This window comes from Bos taurus, chromosome 10 (assembly GCF_002263795.3).
Source record: "Bos taurus isolate L1 Dominette 01449 registration number 42190680 breed Hereford chromosome 10, ARS-UCD2.0, whole genome shotgun sequence".
Lineage (NCBI taxonomy): Eukaryota > Metazoa > Chordata > Mammalia > Artiodactyla > Bovidae > Bos > Bos taurus.
In genome coordinates, this window is record NC_037337.1 from 26,878,211 (window position 1) to 26,895,711 (window position 17,501).

Genomic DNA, 17,501 nt, shown 5'->3' on the forward strand with positions numbered 1-17,501 from the left:
CTAACTTTGGGGATTGCCGTACTTCTCCAAGTAGTACTTTTGGGAGAGATCTCTTTCAAGACGTTTCAAATTTGTTACCTTCTATGAGTTTCAACAGCCAAAAATTTCTGTATTTGTGATATTATTGGTGAGAATTCAGTTTCCTCCAGTTATAGCCCAGTTCTTTCTACTTTGCTCTCATAGCCAGCTCTTTTATAGTCTTTACATTTTTTTCCCCCAGGTGTGAACTAGGGACAGAACATGTGTCTCTTAAACTCCAGGGGACAAGGCCAAGCCCTCTGAGTGGATCTCTTGATGTAATTTTAATTTTCCTTAGAGGATTGCATACTGACAACTCACCAACAATATTCTTACTCATAGTTTCAACCAAACTTCTAGCCCTCCCCTTGTATACTATTGATGAAGACGATGAACTAAAAATTGTAACACTGCTTAATAATCTTTTAGTGTATTCGACAGTGATGTGTGGGGTTTTGCCAAAAATTCAGGACAATGGACATCTTATGAGTTATGTGTCTTTAAAAAATGTATATGGTATGCCAGGTCTTAGCTGTGGCACATGGGATCTTTGTTGCCTGGTGCTGGATCTTTAGTTGTGCTTTGCAGGATCTAGTTCCCTGACCAGGGATCTCACCTGGGTCCCTTGCATTGGGAGCACAGAGTCTTAACCACAGGACCACCAGGGAAGTCCCTGTGTTATGTGTCCTTTAAACAAAGTGTTAGACAGCCATGTAAGCAAATAACCAATTTGACTTGTATCTTTTAAAGTTGTGTGGCCAGAGATTTCACATTGAAAAAGTTGAAATCTTCCTGGAAGCAAATATTAAGAATTTTTAAGAGTTATTTTTACCATATGGTCAGGTGGCAGTCTCTTCCTATGGAACCACATTTAGGAAACTAAAAGTGCATCAGAATATAATCAAATATGTGATGAATCTTGCTGTTCACAAAAGTACCATGATGACTATGAATAGAACCAAATCGGTTTGGATTGGAAGAAGAGGATTATTTTACCACTTGCAGGAAGAGAGTCATCGAGTTTCACAAAACCTTTTCATGAAGTTTGCATAATTCTCATTGCACAGAGGACCTGACGGAGGGCGAATTTCATGTCCCTATTGCGTAGGCTGTAGATGAGGGGATTTAAGACTGGTGTCACTACAGAGTATATCAGTGTGATGATTTTATGCATAGTAACTGAGTTGCCAGATGTGGGGCTCACGTACATCACCATAATGGTTCCATAGAACAGAGATACAACAACTAAGTGGGATCCACAGGTAGAGAAGGCCTTTCGCCGCCCAGCTGAGGAAGGAACCCGAAACACAGCTCTGAGCACCAAGGTATAGGATCCAAGGATGTACAAAATGGTCAGAATGATGATAAGAGAGCTCACAGAATGGAATACATGCTCTATTATGGGTGAGCTGGCACAGGACAATGCCATCAGAGGGTCCACATCACACAGAAAGTGATCAATGATGTTGGGACCACAATAGGGTAGTTGAGAAATGAAGAGAATAGGAACTGAATATCCTAAGAAACCAGTGAGCCAACAAAGAGACACTAGAATGGCACAGAGCTTCCCAGTCATGATGGTGGGATAGTGCAGTGGACGACAGATGGCAAGGTAGCGATCATAAGCCATGACACAGAGGAAGAAGCATTCAGTTGTGCCCAGGGAAAAGAAGAAGTAGAATTGAGTGAAGCAACCAGAGAAGGATATGGTTTTGGTTTTGGAGAGAAAATTGACCAGCATATTGGGGACTGTGCAGGTCACATACCAGATCTCTAGGAAGGAGAAGTTGGCCAGGAACACGTACATAGGGGTATGGAGTTGGTGGTGCCACCTCACAGCACAAATGATGGCTATGTTCCCAGTTAGAGTCAAGATGTAGATCAACAGAATCATTGAGAAGAAGATGATCTGCATTTTCCAGGGACCAGGAAAGCCCAACAAGACAAACTGTGTCACAGTAGATATCCCTGACTTATTCATGGTCTCCAGACTGTGGAGAGAAGACAGATAGACAACTCACTTTATTGCTAAGGCATTTGAAATTTTTCTTAGGGCAGGCAGTTTGATTCATTCAGGAAAATGTATCAAATATTCTAAAACATGTCTTGGGTAAATCTTGTCCTATTCTGAATAAGCCCTTTGGCCCTGACTCTTTGTAAATGTATAATTCTAGGCTGCTTGAACTTTTCTTTGCCAGTGGACCAAATCTGTTAAATGTCATCTTCTTTTCAAATAAAGAAATCTTGAAATAGAGATAAAAATTATCTGTCTTATGTCTTTCTTTTTTCAGTAAAAGCTTCATATATAAGGGCAATTAATGCCATTTAGTTCAAAATGAGAGGACACATATGCTATCATTTAAAAATAGATTGAATCTGACACTTCCTACAGATTTAAGTGACTTTAGCTCTGGCATTATTATTTCAGATTCTCTCTCTCTTTTTATTGAACTATTTTCATTAGGAGATTTTCTATCATTTTTTCCCTATGATATCAGAAGAAAATAAAAAAGAATATTCAGATAATAAATTATTTATATATTTTGCGATCTCTTATTTAAAGACAGTTATATTGCACCACAGCTCATTTACAACTTGGTATTTAATCTTTTATTTTTTGCACTGAAAGTCATTATTAATCACCCCATTATGATTAATTTCACATAATTTATCACAGGGCTTCCTTGGTTGCTCAGACAGTAAAAAGTCTGCCTGCAATGCAGGAGACCCAGGTTCGTTTCTTGGGTTGGGAAGATCCCCTGGAGAAAGGTATGGCAACCCACTCTAGTATTCTTGCCTGGAAAACCTCATGGACCAAGGAGCTTGGGTGGGCCATAGTCTATGAGGTCGCAAAGAGTTAGACATGACTGAGCCACTAACACTTAATTTATCTGGTTTCATATACACTTAAAATATATGTCATTAAAGATGAATATTCTTTGGAAGGACTGATACTGGAGCTGAAACTCTGATACTCTGGCCACCTGATGTGAAGAACTGACTCATTTGAAAAAACCCTGATGCTGGGAAAGATTGAAGGCAGGAGGAGAAGGGGATGACAGAGAATGAGATGGTTGGATGACATTACCAACTCAATGGACATGAGTTTGAGTAAACTCCAGGAGATGGTGATGGATAGGGAGGCCTGGCATGCTGCAGTCCACGGGGTCGCAAAGAGTCAGACATACTGAATTGAAGGATGAATATAACATATGAGATGTATTGCAAAAAAAAAAAAAAACAAAACACACTAAAATAACCAAGAGACTTCTAAAGCTCTTCTTATTGCTGTCATAAGTTCCCTTAAAATTCACTCTTTGAAAGATTGTATTTTAGTCTGTTTATTTATTTATGTACGTTGGCCACCTCATGCGAAGAGTTGACTCATTGGAAAAGACTCTGATGCTGGGAGGGATTGGGGGCAGGAGGAGAAGGGGACGACAGAGGATGAGATGGCTGGATGGCATCACTGACCCAATGGACGTGAGTTTGAGTGAACTCCGGGAGTTGGTGATGGACAGTGAGGCCTGGCATGCTGCGATGCATGGGGTTGCAAAGAGTCGGACATGACTGAGCAACTGAACTGAACTGAAAGATATTTATTTATTTGGCTGCACTGGGTTTTAGTTTGGCATGCAGGGTCTTTTGTTTGCAGCATAAGAACTCTTAGCTGTGGCATGTGGGGGTCTAGTTCCCTGACCAGGGATTGAACCCAGGCCCCCTGGATTGGTAATTCAGAATCTCAGCCACTGGGCCACCATGGAAGTCCCACTTTATTTAAACAATATCTCTCAATTTTCAAAATAGCAGAAAACAATTGAATCAAAGATGTTTTTAAAAATAATTACTTACCAACATTCCAAAATTTGCCCTTATTTCCTTTAAAATACCATCATCAAAGAAGATATCTTTTTAAGAATCAAACACAACTCAGAATAAAATTCATAATGATGACTTTAACATAATGAAATCTCTAGACATCTTTTAACAAGATATCTTTACCTTTTTTTTGACTAATAGGAAATTTTCCTTAAAAATGATTTTGGTAAAATGGTATATGAAAGTGAAAGTGAGGTGGTATATACAGAATATTTATAGTATTCATTTAACATAATCAAATAGAAAAAAATTCCTTCTATTCAGCGAGGTTATATATTTAATATATATGTCTTATTTAAAGATAAGCATATTTACAATGATATAGATGTTGCAGGCTCATTAAATTAGTAATGCATAAAGTGAACTATAATCCTCATTAGAAGCAAACATAAGCTTCCCATTGAGCTGGTTGTGTCAGAACAGTTTGTAGTCCTGTGAACAAGAAACCAGGAAGAGAAGGAAATTCAAGGATGGAGGTAAATTCTTTTTAATTTTTTAAACTGGGATGATTATGAAGAGCTAAACTAACTTGCATTGATGCCCATTTTGGTGAGACATTTGAAAGGATGGCTCCCCACTACTGGAACCTGGTGCTTTTTAAGCTAGTGTCCACTCTTCTTAACAACACAAGAAAGTGGTGAAACAAAGAGTAGCCACTTACCTCCGAAACAGCAGCAACAGATGACTTGAATTCACAGTCTGAGTCACAGACTATGACTCAAAAGCTTCAAGTATTTGGGCTACAGACCATGTTTTTGACATTAAACAAAACAAAACAAAACAAAACACCTTACAGAAAACTATCACTCAACTGTAGTGAAAGCATTGTAAATTAATTTCACAGATAATTTCCAACATAATTATGAGAAGCAATACTTAATATATTCACCATTAAACCCTAGGTGAATCTCAGTCTTCATGTACACTGATTTGATTTTATTATTAGAAGAATTTCTTAATGCTACTTTTCCTGAAGTTGCAGATGGGTGGACAAAGGTGGAGAAGCTAAGAGAGGACACCAAGAAAAGCCCTCCACTTCTATTTTCTCTTGGGTTCAGCCCCAGTGGTTGGAGCCACTTTCATACTATTTTGTTCAAAGTATCTATTGAAGTGATACCATTGCTGATGACCCAGCCACTTCCTAAAAAGGGAAAGACACGTGGATGACTTTGGTACCATTTAGTGAGCTTATTTTGGAGACCGTGAGTTCCATGGTGATCTAAAGTCTCTGAGTTTTTTTTTTTTTTGGTTCTTAAGCTGAAAGAGAAACCAATATTCTTTGATACTCAATCTCTTGAGTATATCATATGTATAGATGTATAGGAAAATAGGCCTACCTGTGGTGTGTAATAGCAGCAGTACCCAGCAGGGAAGATGTCTCCTAAATAGAATGACGCTTTCCTAGGTCATCCTGGGGAGTCCATAGGCTCTCCTTCACTGGTCTTAATGTGGAAGCCCTGGGTGAGACCCTCATGCGTATCTTATTTCACTTCTCTTGCACCATGAGATTCTGGTGGTCTGCTTCCTACAGAGTATGTTGTAACTATGTGCTGGTCTTCATGTGTGCATCATTTTGGCTGCTGTTGGGAATTCTCAGTTCTTTCTTTCTTAAATGTGATCCTATAACTTTTCATGTTTCCCCTATGGACCTTCTTACTTCTTTCCTGGAGGTTTGATTAATATTTCTGATAGGTTGGCTCATAGGGATTATTAGAAATAAGGTGCTACATTGACTCTGGGGGGACACTGTAGTCTTCTTAAGTCCGTGTTTTTCAAGCAAGTATATGTGATTTTGTGCTGTGGGATACAAAAAGTGCCTCAATAATACCATCTAAGGAAGGGACAGTTTTACTCAGAGGAGATAATTTTGTATTATGCCAAATATATGTATATGCCATGAAACAAAAAGTATAATTTTTAAGATGAAAATTTTAATTTAAAAGAAATATTGTCTCTATATGCCCCATGTTTTCTGACCACTGGTGCCAAACATGCTTTGGTGGTGGAAAGGTTTGATAAAAACTGCATTAGCATATTTCATCGTCTAGCATCAATAGGCCTATCTCCTTATTCTCCCTATGAACACCTAATTTCATTCCCAGTGTGGCCATAACTAAGGAGGTGTTCTCTCATTTTAAGTAGGTTAGCCTCTTAGTGTCTGACTTTCCTGTCACAGCATGGGGTTTGGGCACAAAAATGGAATTTGTTATCGGTATCAGTTCAGTTCAGTTCAGTTCAGTCTCTCAGTCGTGTCCGACTCTTTGCGACCCCATGAATCGCAGCACGCCAGGCCTCCCTGTCCATCACCAACTCCCGGAGTCCACTCAAACTCATGTCCACTGAGTCAGTGATGCCATCCAGCCATCTCATCCTCTGTCGTCCCCTTCTCCTCCTGCCCCCAATCCCTCCCAGCATCAAAGTCTTTTCCAATGAGTCAACTCTTCACATCAGGTGGCCAAAGTACTGTAGTTTCAGCTTCAGCGTCATTCCCTCCAAAGAAATCCCAGGGCTGATCTCCTTCAGAATGGACTGGTTGGATGTCCTTGCAGTCCAAGGGACTCTCAAGAGTCTTCTCCAACACCACAGTTCAAAAGCATCAATTCTTCAGTGCTCAGCTTTCTTCACAGTCCAACTCTCACATCCGTACATGACCACAGGAAAAACTATAGCCTTGATTAGACGGACCTTTGTTGGCAAAGTAATGTCTCTGCTTTTGAATATGCTATCTAGGTTGGTCATAAATTTCCTTCCAAGGAGTAAGCGTCTTTTAATTTCATGGCTGCAGTCACCATCTGCAGTGATTTTGGAGCCCAGAAAATAAAGTCTGACACTGTTTCCACTGTTTCCCCATCTATTTCCCATGAAGTGATGGGAACAGATGCCATGATCTTCGTTTTCTGAATGTTGAGCTTTAAGCGAACTTTTTCACTCTCCACTTTCACTTTCATCAAGAGGCTTTTGAGTTCCTCTTCACTTTCTGCCATAAGGGTGGTGTCATCTGCATATCTGAGGTTATTGATATTTCTCCCGGCAATCTTGATTTACAGCTTGTGTTTCTTCCAGTCCAGCGTTTCTCATGATGTACTCTGCATAGAAGTTAAATAAGCAGGGTGAGAATATACAGCCTTGACTTACTCCTTTTCCTATTTGGAACCAGTCTGTTGTTCCATGTCCAGTTCTACCTGTTACTTCCTGACCTGCATATAGGTTTCTCAAGAGGCAGGTCAGGTGGTCTAGTATTCCCATCTCTTTCAGAATGTTCCACAGTTTATTGTGATCCACACAGACAAAGGCTTTGGCATAGTCAATAAAGCAGAAATAGATGTTTTTCTGGAACTCTCTTGCTTTTTTGATGATCGAGTGGATGTTGGCAATTTGGTCTCTGGTTCCTCTGCCTTTTCTAAATCCAGCTTGAACATCTGGAAGTTCACGGTTCATATATTGCTGAAGCCTGGCTTGGAGAATTTTGAGCATTACTTTACTAGCGTGTGAGATGAGTGCAATTGTGCAGTAGTTTGAGCATTCTTTGGCATTGCCTTTCTTTGGGATTGGAATGAAACTGACCTTTTCCAGTCCTGTGGCCACTGCTGAGTTTTCCAAATTTGCTGGCATATTGAGTGCAGCACTTTCACAGCATCATCTTTCAGGATTTGAAATAGCTCAACTGGAATTCCATCACCTCCACTAGCTTTGTTGGTAGTGATGCTTTCTAAGGCCCACTTGACTTCACATTCCAGGATGTCTGGCTCTAGGTCAGTGATCACACCATCGCGTTTATCTTGGTTGTGAAGGTCCTTTTTGTACAGTTCTTCTGTGTATTCTTGCCACCTCTTCTTAATATCTTCTGCTTCTTTTAGGTCCATACCATTTCTGTCCTTTATCGAGCCCATCTTTGCATGAAGTGTGCCCTTAGTATCTCTAATTTTCTTGAAGAGATCTCATCTTTCCCATTCTGTTGTTTTCCTCTAATTCTTTGCATTGATCGCTGAGGAAGGCTTTCTTACCTCTTCTTGCTATTCTTTGGAACTCTGCATTCAGATGCTTATATCTTTCCTTTTCTCCTTTGCTTTTCGCTTTAATTTCCTCTAAATATTTTTCTTAGACTTTGTCTGATAGCCTTCTGAGAAGCACAAAAATATGTTTAAGGCATTGTTACTCCATACAATATGTGGTTATGGGATTGTCACAATGGATTTAGGAGGAAGCACTGTGAGTAAAAAGGCACAATTGGGAGAAAGATTATTCAAGGCAAAATAAGATTGATCATTGTGAAGTGCAGGGCCTTTGTGGATAAGCAGGAGAGAAGACTGAATGGACTATCTATTGAGTGAGCACTTGGAAGGCAGGAAGAAGAGTTTGTACTTTATCTGTAAGTGATAGAGGTATGAAGTATACTCTGTTTTTGGTGTGACGACAACCTCAAACAATGGATAATATCCATCACTATGTAGTTTATTTGGTGGCCTGTTGACCCATTTTCTTTAAGAATACTTATTTTCTGAATTTAGAGGATTGCACCCATTCTTGAAAGGCTCCCAGTAGGCATTCATTTGATTCTTTCACCAGATAAGGTTAAACCAGCAAAGATACATCACACTTACATAAAAAAATATCTATATAATAACACCATATAATTACTCAGTGATTTTGTACATGTTTAAAATGTTTATTCAGCATTTATCATTGAAGAGCTGAACTTGAACTGCTAAGGAACTGTGAAAAACAAGACTTTCCCTTTCTTGTGAGCCAAAATATGACTTATTGTAGCCATTCTCTATCATTGTTACTATAAATAGTTAAGGTCAGAAATGACTAATTCTGCTTCTTTTTTAAAGATGTCTCAGTTTTGATTAATTCTTAATCCCAGGACTTTCTTTAGGGCATCTTTCATGTCTTTGTTTCGGAGACTGTAGATAAGTGGATTTAAGAGCGGAGTCACTGCTGAGTATACCAAAGTGATGATTTTTTGCATTCCTGCTGGGTTTCCTGATGTTGGGCTCACATACATCACCATAAGGGTTCCATAGAACAAAGACACCACCATCAGGTGGGACCCGCATGTGGAGAAAGCTTTAGTTCTACCAGCATGAGAGGGAAAACGAAGCACAGCTCTGAGTACCAGGGTATAAGATCCCAAGATGGAAAGGAAGGGGCCAAAAATAATCACTGAGTTGAAGGTGTAGCAAATAAGCTCAGTGGAAGGAGCAGGGATGCAGGCCAGTGCAAACAATGGGCCTGGGTCACACACAAAGTGGTCGATGATGTTGGGTCCACAGAAGGGAAGTTGGGAGATAAGGACAATGGGGACTGGATAGCAGAGAAATCCACTCACCCAACAAACACAGACTAGGACCACACAGAACTTCCCAGTCATGATGGAGGGGTAATGCAGTGGGCAACAGATGGCCAGGTACCGATCATAGGCCATAACTGATAGGAAGAAACACTCTGTTGTACCAAGTGAAAAAAAGAAATAGAATTGGATGAAGCAGCCAGTGAAGGAGATGGTCTTGGTGTCAGAGAGGATGTTGATCAGCATGCTTGGGACAGTGGAGGAAACATACCAGATCTCTAGGAAGGCAAAGTTTCCCAAGAAGATGTACATGGGCGTGTGAAGCCGCCTGTCCCATTTCACTGCACAGACAACAGCCCCATTCCCCAGCAGCGTCAGGAGATAGACCACCAGGATTAATGAGAAGAAGAACATCTGCATCTCCCTTTCACCAGGGAAACCCAGAAGGACAAACTCAGTCACAAAATGCATTGTTGTGTTCTGGGATCCCAAAGCTGTTAGAGAAACTGAAGTTAACAGAGCAGTGAATAATCACGAACATTTGTAGATTTTGCTAACAAATAGCTTGGAAAGGTACAAAGGTTGGGGTTGCAAAGAGTTGGACACAACTGAGCAACTAACACTTTCATTTTTCACTTTCACTTTCAATATCCCTTTGAGCAGCAGGGAGGAGAATGCTTTATCCTTTTTTGTTTGTTTGTTTTAATAGATAAGAAAATGGAATACCAGAGATTTAACGAGTTTACGTGAATGTGCAAAACCAGTAACTTCTAGATACACTGGCCTATTTGGAGACTGGTTTGAAACAAATCCCACTTCATTTCAAATATTGCTATAACCCTGAGTCTTAGTAATGTTTCATCTTTTATGTTTAAATCATCATCCCTTGGATAGCCTACATACAAATATAAACTTTAGACAATCTTTTTTGCTTTGAAATAAAGTTGAGTATAGATCTGAAGCAAATAGCTGTAGAAGTCCAGTTAAAAAGCAGGTAAGAGTGGAAATGCAGGGTGGGAGTCTTAAGCCTGCTTGCTTTTGCTGTTCTCAGGGAGGTGCTGCAGATGCCCAGGATTCTACAAAATGGTTTGAAAACCATCTATCCATTTTTCTCTAGGTCACATTCTATTATGTGGCTTCTGGATTTGTTGAACAGTTCAGCCCAATCCCCTCCTAAGGAGCTGGTTCTCTCAAAGCACTATTTTTTGTTGGGGAAAAAAAAATCTCCTTTATTACTTGGGATTCCCCTTGTTGAAGCTACACAAAATAAGTCTAATCCCTCTTCCATTATGATGATGGTAGGGATGTAAATAACTGATGGCAGCTATCATGTCCTCTATACATGATTTCTTTTGGAAGCCATCATTTTCCTGGTATGTGTCCCTCAAGCTGCACTATTTCACATCATAACTGAGCTCTTGAGGTAACTTGCAGCTGAACATATCAATTTCTCTAGAATATAAACCACATGACTTCATTTTTGCTAGGAATTAAGCCCTAATTTGGAGAAGGCAATGGCACCCCACTCCAGTACTCTTGCCTGGAAAATCCTATGGACGGAGGAGCCTGGTAGGCTGCAGTCCATGGGGTCGCTAGGAGTCGGACACGACTGAGCGACTTCACTTTCACTTTTCACTTTCATGCATTGGAGAAGGAAATGGCAACCCACTCCAGTGTTCTTGCCTGGAGAATCCCAGGGACAGGGGAGCCTGGTGGGCTGCCATCTCTGGGGTCGCACAGAGTTGGACATGACTGAAGCGACTTAGCAGCAAGCCCTAAATACCATAACTTGTCTGCTCATTATCTTGCTTTTACCTAATTTAACTTAATAATGAATAGAGAGGTTACTTTAGGTTGTGCTAAGACCAGAAAGATGTTTCTCATATTGGCTGATTTAGGATTTGGGACAGGAATATAAACTTGGATAATTTGCTAAAAACCTTCCTAAAACTATTGGTATAGGTTCATTTCTATGTCCTAGAGTTTCCTGGTTAAAGATCAAATATTTGACTGGGTAAGCCACTATCAGTATTTTAAAATCCATAGTATATTAACTACAAAATAGGATAATTGGTTATATTATTAATGTCGTTGTTAAGATACTCACAAAGTTTCATCTTTTTGCAGTTTATACAATCTTCAGAGTGCAAAAGGCTTGACTCTCAGTAGTTCAGCAAACCTGGAGCAAACTCAGAGGATAAATGTTTTATTGCCAAGGTAGCTTTGGATACTTGTATTGATTAACAGTATTTTTAGAATGATTACAAAATTTGCCTCTATAAGCATGACTCATAAACATGAACATTTAATTTTTGTCCAAGCAGTTTAGTTCAATGGACTACAATTGTAATGACCATATGTATTAAAACTTATAGGAGAGTTATAATTTCCAATATGCTTTCCATAACTATACCTGTATTTGCTAGGCCACATGCTGTCATTTTGCTTGGAAAATACAGTTACTAGGCTTTCAGCAAAAAATGTTGAATAATGAATTTAAATTGTAACATGTTATTCATTTTACTTATTCATTTGTACATTTAATAAATGTTTATTTACTTTTTATTTTATTTCTAGCAGTGTGCAAATTCTGGAATAATGGTAAACATAGGAAATAAAACTCATCCCTTTCTGGAATTTATGGTTTATAAAAACTATCCATATTGTCACTTACATCTGTATAGTCACACTGTATGTGACTGGAACTTCCTTCAACTGTGTGTTTCACCATATACCCAACTATGTGCCGTGCACCTAAAAAAGACATCTATTCCAGTTAGAACTAAACTTAGATAAATCTACATAGTGAATGCAGTAGCATGATAAATTTTATTTGACATAGTGAGATATTTTTGGCTTTTTAAGACAGAAGGCAGTGACATGAGACATGAATTGATTAACTGTATTCATCTTCTGGAAAGTTCTTGGCACCAAGATGAGAAATATAATTTCAATTCATGGTTTTTGACCTGGAACCAAGCCTCATAAATCTTAACTCCCACTTGGTCATTTGACTTTATAATCTTTATGACCTTTTGATGTTTGTGCTGTAGTGAAATTTTAGTTACTGTGGAATATAGGATCAGAGAAACATGTATAAATGAGCTTCACAGGTCTCTGCATCCATTTCTACTGCCTCCACCTCCAAAGTATAACTATTATAAGCTCAAATGATGAATTTGTTTATTTATTTTGGCTGCCCTGTGTGGCATGTGGGACTTTAGTTCCCCTGACTAGGGATTGAACTTGTGCTCCCTGCAGTGGAAGTGCAGAGTCTTAACCACTGGACCGTCAGGGGGGTCTCTCAAATGATAAATGTAAGTCCACCTCGTACTACTCACCTCAAGTGATAAAACAGATGAACAGTCAGAGAGAAGAGGAGGAAAAAGGAACCTGGGCAGTTCTTTCTGTACGAACTAATAAGGAAGCCAGGTCCTCCTCTTTAACTCCAACCACTTGCTTAGGATTTAAGCTACCTTGCTCAGAGGAGAACACTTTAAAAATTATAATTGCAAGATTCTTCTTTCTTTAAATATTTATATTTTAAGGTTAACCTATAGATAAATCCAAAGGACAGAAGAGTCTGCTGGCCTACTTTTTTTTCAGTTTCTACTCATCACTTGTCACTGGCTGACAACTCTGAAAGAATAATAACAACCTGCTTTAATTGCTGTAGCTGGAGGTATTTGTCAATCAAAACTTCACTGACCAATATTAGAAAGAAAGTGATTCAAGACTCAGGCTGCATTCTAACTGAAGGATAGTTAATTCTCCCTCCAGAATATCCAAGACATTTGAGCACTATTTTCCTTAAGTGAGTTATATAGCGGGAATTCTGTGATACCAGAGTGAGCCCTTAATGTGAATATTTCACCCAAGACCTCCTTAGGAGTGTGTTGAGAGAAGAGAACTGCAGGCCTTAACACATTGTTCCTATAAAGAAAAAAGAGCTAACAGATTTACAGAAGAATAGTGTGCTCTTACAGCAGTGGGTGTACAGGAGGATGCAGGCAGACTTTCCTTACATACCTGATGATGTTTCTGTCTCCAAGAGGAGGATGTGAGAGAATTTAGAGCCACAAGATTGTCCTCATTACCCCATCTAAAAGCTCATTCATGGATGGATAAGAGCATTTGCGGCTCCAGAGACTTGTTTCCTTTAGTATTCTGAACAAGATGAAGTGTATTTTTCATGCCAGTGATTATTAAGTTTGCAAGTCTCTCTTGAATAGGATCCATAGTTCCCTAGTGTGCTCCTTGGTAGGCACCTGGTTGCTTATGCATGTGTCTCTGTGCATCCATCTAATCCTCCCTATATTTGTTTGTATTTCCCCAGTGGTTTAACTAGTGAGATACAGAGGTCTGGATAAATATCCAAGAGAAGCCAGGAAAATTTTCTTCTTTGTGGCGATAACCTTCCTCTAAAGAACTGATCTGAGTATAGGAAGGGAGGTAGAGAGTGGGACAGGTTAATGAGAGAGGAGATAAAAAAAAGAGAAAGAGAAAGAAAGAATGTGTGTGCATTTAAGAGTGTGTGTATGTATGTTTGTGTCTGTGATCTTTTCTCCAAAGTACATCCATTTCATTCTTGGTATTTAACCTGTAAGGACTTAAGTTAAAAAAATTCTTTGTCTATACAAAGATACTTAAATTTGTTATATTTGACATACAAGAAAGAATCTCCCTTTTAAATTTTAAGGATAATTTGAACACATTTGTTTGAAAAAATCGAGTTTTTTGTAAAAGTGGATGTGCAATGCTATTCACTGAGATAATACAATATTAGTGAAAATGAAAATTTAGCACTGTAAATGGTTCAGAGACAGGAAGTATGATTTCTTTCATTGATACCAGGTTAAGGAGAACAAACAAGCAGAGGCAGAGAACCTGAGGGGAAGAATTCAATCATAGCAAGAACTCAAGTAGAGAACACTACTGAGTTTACGAGTGAGGATGTATAAGGCCAGAACAATGTCTAAAAATGTCCCTGTCCCAACAGTGTTAACATCAATCGAGAGCCTGTTAAAATACAAATTCTCAGGTCCCACCCCTGCCTAGTGAATCAGAAACTCTCAGTGTGGGGCCCAGAAACCCCCTTTTTGGACAAACCTTTATGTGATTCTGCTGCATGCTGAAGTTTGACAACCACTGTATAGATCATTAAAGGCTGGGTTCAGGATGGGTATGTTTGAAGGAGCTTCTAAGTTTGGGAAGGATTTCAGTAGGATCAGGAATTAGTTGAGTGTGGTTTGGAGAAAGGATTAAGAATGATATTTGTAGGGATAATTGACATCTGAAGCTGAGTTTTAGATAATGTTGTATGTAGAAAACCAGGCTTAGAATTTTAGGCATCTAGGAGATTTTTGAAAGAGACCTGGGATAAGCAGGGAAATGGTGTAAAAAAGATTATTCAGGCATCATGTGCAAGGGAGTGACCTGGGATTAAAAAGGGGCACTGGGTTTGAATAGAGTTGAACCTAAAGAGGAGGTGGTGGGCTAAGAGATAGAAAACTAGGACACAGAAAATCTAGGTCCTGGCCTGAGTGCTTTTACTTACTAGCTGTAAGAGCCTGTTGAGTTCATTTCTTCAAATATTAGATACATATCTTCTTTGTGTTCTCCATAGGGCTGACGTGAGAATGAAATAATAAGAAAATATTTTGCAAATATCTATATAATCATAATATGATTGTGATTGAAGAGCCTCAGGAGTGGATTCTTAACTCCATTATCTCTCCAGTTTGTTATGGAAATATCATTCCAGAATTAGAATTTCCTTTCTGAGGGTCTAGGAGGACTTTCCATTCTTCTTGGGCAAACCAGTTCCTTGACTTTTACTCCTCCCCAAATATATATCCCCAAGATCAGTTTGCAGATACAAGTTCCTTTTAAAAGAAATACAAAGTTTTATTTGACAACTAGAAATAAAGAATTTTAAAAATGCCCATGCCTCTATTTAGTCTGTTGTCAATGAAACAACCATGGTGATGACCCTTTTAAAATATAATGGGATTCTACTACTCCTCTGCTCAAAACTCTGCTCAGAAAGGCTTTCCATCTCATTCAGAATTTAAAATTCTTACTATGGCTCACAAGGGCCTGTACAACTTGGCCCTCTGTATGCTCTCTTTGACTTCTCTGATATTTCCCTCTTAATCTCTCTATTCCAATCAAAACAATTTGTTGCTGCTGCTGCTGCTGCTGCTAAGTCGCTGGAACACAATCCTGCCTCAGGGTCTTATGGAGAACTTGCCTCCCTCTGCACGGAATGCTCTTCCCTCAGCTATGCACACAGCTCATTCCCTCATCTCCTTCAAGCTTTTGTTTAAATGGTACCTTCTCCCCCTGGCCTTCCCTGATGGTCCTATTTAAAATTTCAGCCTTTTCTCCCTCATTTCCTGTCTCCCTTTCCCTTTCTCCATATTGTTTATCACTTTCCAAAATAACTATATTTTTGCTTATTTTTTTATTGTCTGTCCCTCACTAGAAAATAAACTCCACACATAGAGTGTTTTGACCATTTTGGTCATAGTGTATTTCTAATGCCTCTGAGAGTATCTAGAATAAAGTAGATGCTCAATAAATTTTTGTTGAATTGTAAAAATTACTATTTTAAATGATGTTAAAACATAACTTATATAAGCATGAAACTTTTGGTCTGTCCCTAATCTAGAAGATTCTGGACCATGAGGAGCTAAGAGGACAGAAACTTTTTCTATTACTAAATCTTTTGGTTATGTATCCATTAGACATTTAAATTAGATTATTTATTCACTTTAAAGGATCTTGTACTGTCTTAAGAAATGCCTTCAGTACACTGATGATGATTCACCTAGGATAACTTTTCTTAGTCTAGCTTTACCTCCTTCCCCTAATAATCAAAACTAAAACAGTGTGTGGAATAGGACAAATATAATGCCCTCATATTACTATCTAAGAAGTTATTCATGTTGAAAATATTGTTACTATACTTAGGATGCCGTCTGAATCAGCTGTGGTTTAGCTCTGCCAGGTTAGTTGAGGAATGAAACATGGATGGAATCCACTAAAAACGTCTTCTTTACTGTGTGCACTGGAAAATTAACAGCAGTATATGAAATCTTTTTTAATTAATCTTTTATGCCTGGACAATGGTTTGCTTGTTCTCATGTAGATTAGTTTATGTTCATTCTATTTTCAGGACTTTCTTCAGTGCAGCCTTCATCTCCTTGTTTCTTAAGCTGTAAATCAGGGGGTTTAAGAAGGGAGTCACCACGGAATAGAACAAAGTTATAATCTTCTGACTTTCAGCTGGGTTATCAGCTGTAGGGCTCACATACATGGCCAAAAGAGCCCCGAAGAATAAGCACACCACTGTCAGATGTGATCCACAAGTAGAAAAGGCCTTCTGTCGGCCTGCTGCTGAAGGGACTTTAAACACAGTAATCAATAAAAGGGTATAGGAGCCAAGGATGTACAGAAGAGTTAGCACGATAATGAGGGAGCTGAGGACATACAAGACAATCTCAGTGACAGGAGCTGGGACACAGGACAGAGCCATCAGTGGGTCCATGTCACACACAAAGTGATCGATGGTATTGGGCCCACAGAAAGGCAACTGAGAGAGCTGCACGGTGGAGACAGAGTAACTAAGGAACCCAAATACCCAGCAAAGAGACAACAAAACAGAGCAGAGCTGTTGGGTCATGATGGTTGTGTAGTGCAATGGGCGGCAGATAGCAAGATACCGATCATATGCCATGATACAGAGCAAATATACCTCAGTTGTACCAAGGGAAGTAAAAAAATATAACTGGAGGAAACAGTCAACAAAAGAGATGGTTTTTGTTTCTGAGACGAAATGGATTAGCATACTGGGCACGGTGGAAGTAATGTACCAGATTTCAAGGAAAGCGAAATTCCCTAGGAGAATATACATTGGAGTGTGGAGCCTTTGGTCCCACCTCACAGCGCAAACAATGGTCCCATTTCCCACCACGGTAAATATATAGATTCCAAAGAACAGTGAAAAGAGGAAATACTGTAACTCTTGACAACCAGGGAAGCCTAGGAGGATAAACTCCGTCACGGTGCTTGCTGCTGAATTGTTCACGAATCCCAGGACTGCACAGAAGACAGAAAATACCAATATATAAGTTGCTTAGTTTCTTGAAAAACTTATAGGAAATCTATGCAAGGTATATATGTTGGCTGTTTTGCAATTAGTTTGGAATAACCCATGTATTAACTCCTATCTTATTTAAAAGCCACCAACAAACAAATTTCAATAAAATTGGGTTCATAACAATAGAATCGTTATATTACTTGGATT

At 39.1% G+C, this 17,501-nt stretch overlaps 2 protein-coding genes and 1 pseudogene across 2 annotated transcripts; all 3 read right to left on the bottom strand.

Moving 5' to 3' along the window:
* Window positions 1-1,054: 1,054 nt before the first annotated feature.
* On the bottom strand, window positions 1,055-3,236 carry OR11H7 (olfactory receptor family 11 subfamily H member 7). The gene has a single exon (XM_002690663.5). It carries the CDS (start codon window positions 1,997-1,999, stop codon window positions 1,055-1,057), a length of 945 nt encoding a protein of 314 aa, XP_002690709.3. The 5' UTR covers window positions 2,000-3,236.
* A 5,501-nt stretch (window positions 3,237-8,737) lies between these two features.
* OR11H6 (olfactory receptor family 11 subfamily H member 6) lies at window positions 8,738-9,731 on the bottom strand. Its single transcript, XM_005211546.3, is given in 2 exon segments — window positions 8,738-9,712; window positions 9,714-9,731. Coding segments are annotated over 2 exon segments (993 nt in total).
* Window positions 16,356-17,297, bottom strand: OR11H5P (olfactory receptor family 11 subfamily H member 5, pseudogene; annotated as a pseudogene).

Excerpts from the sequence above, each read along its gene's own strand:
- OR11H7 (XM_002690663.5), bottom strand. The coding sequence starts at position 1,999 with ATGAATAAGTCAGGGATATCTACTGTGACACAGTTTGTCTTGTTGGGC.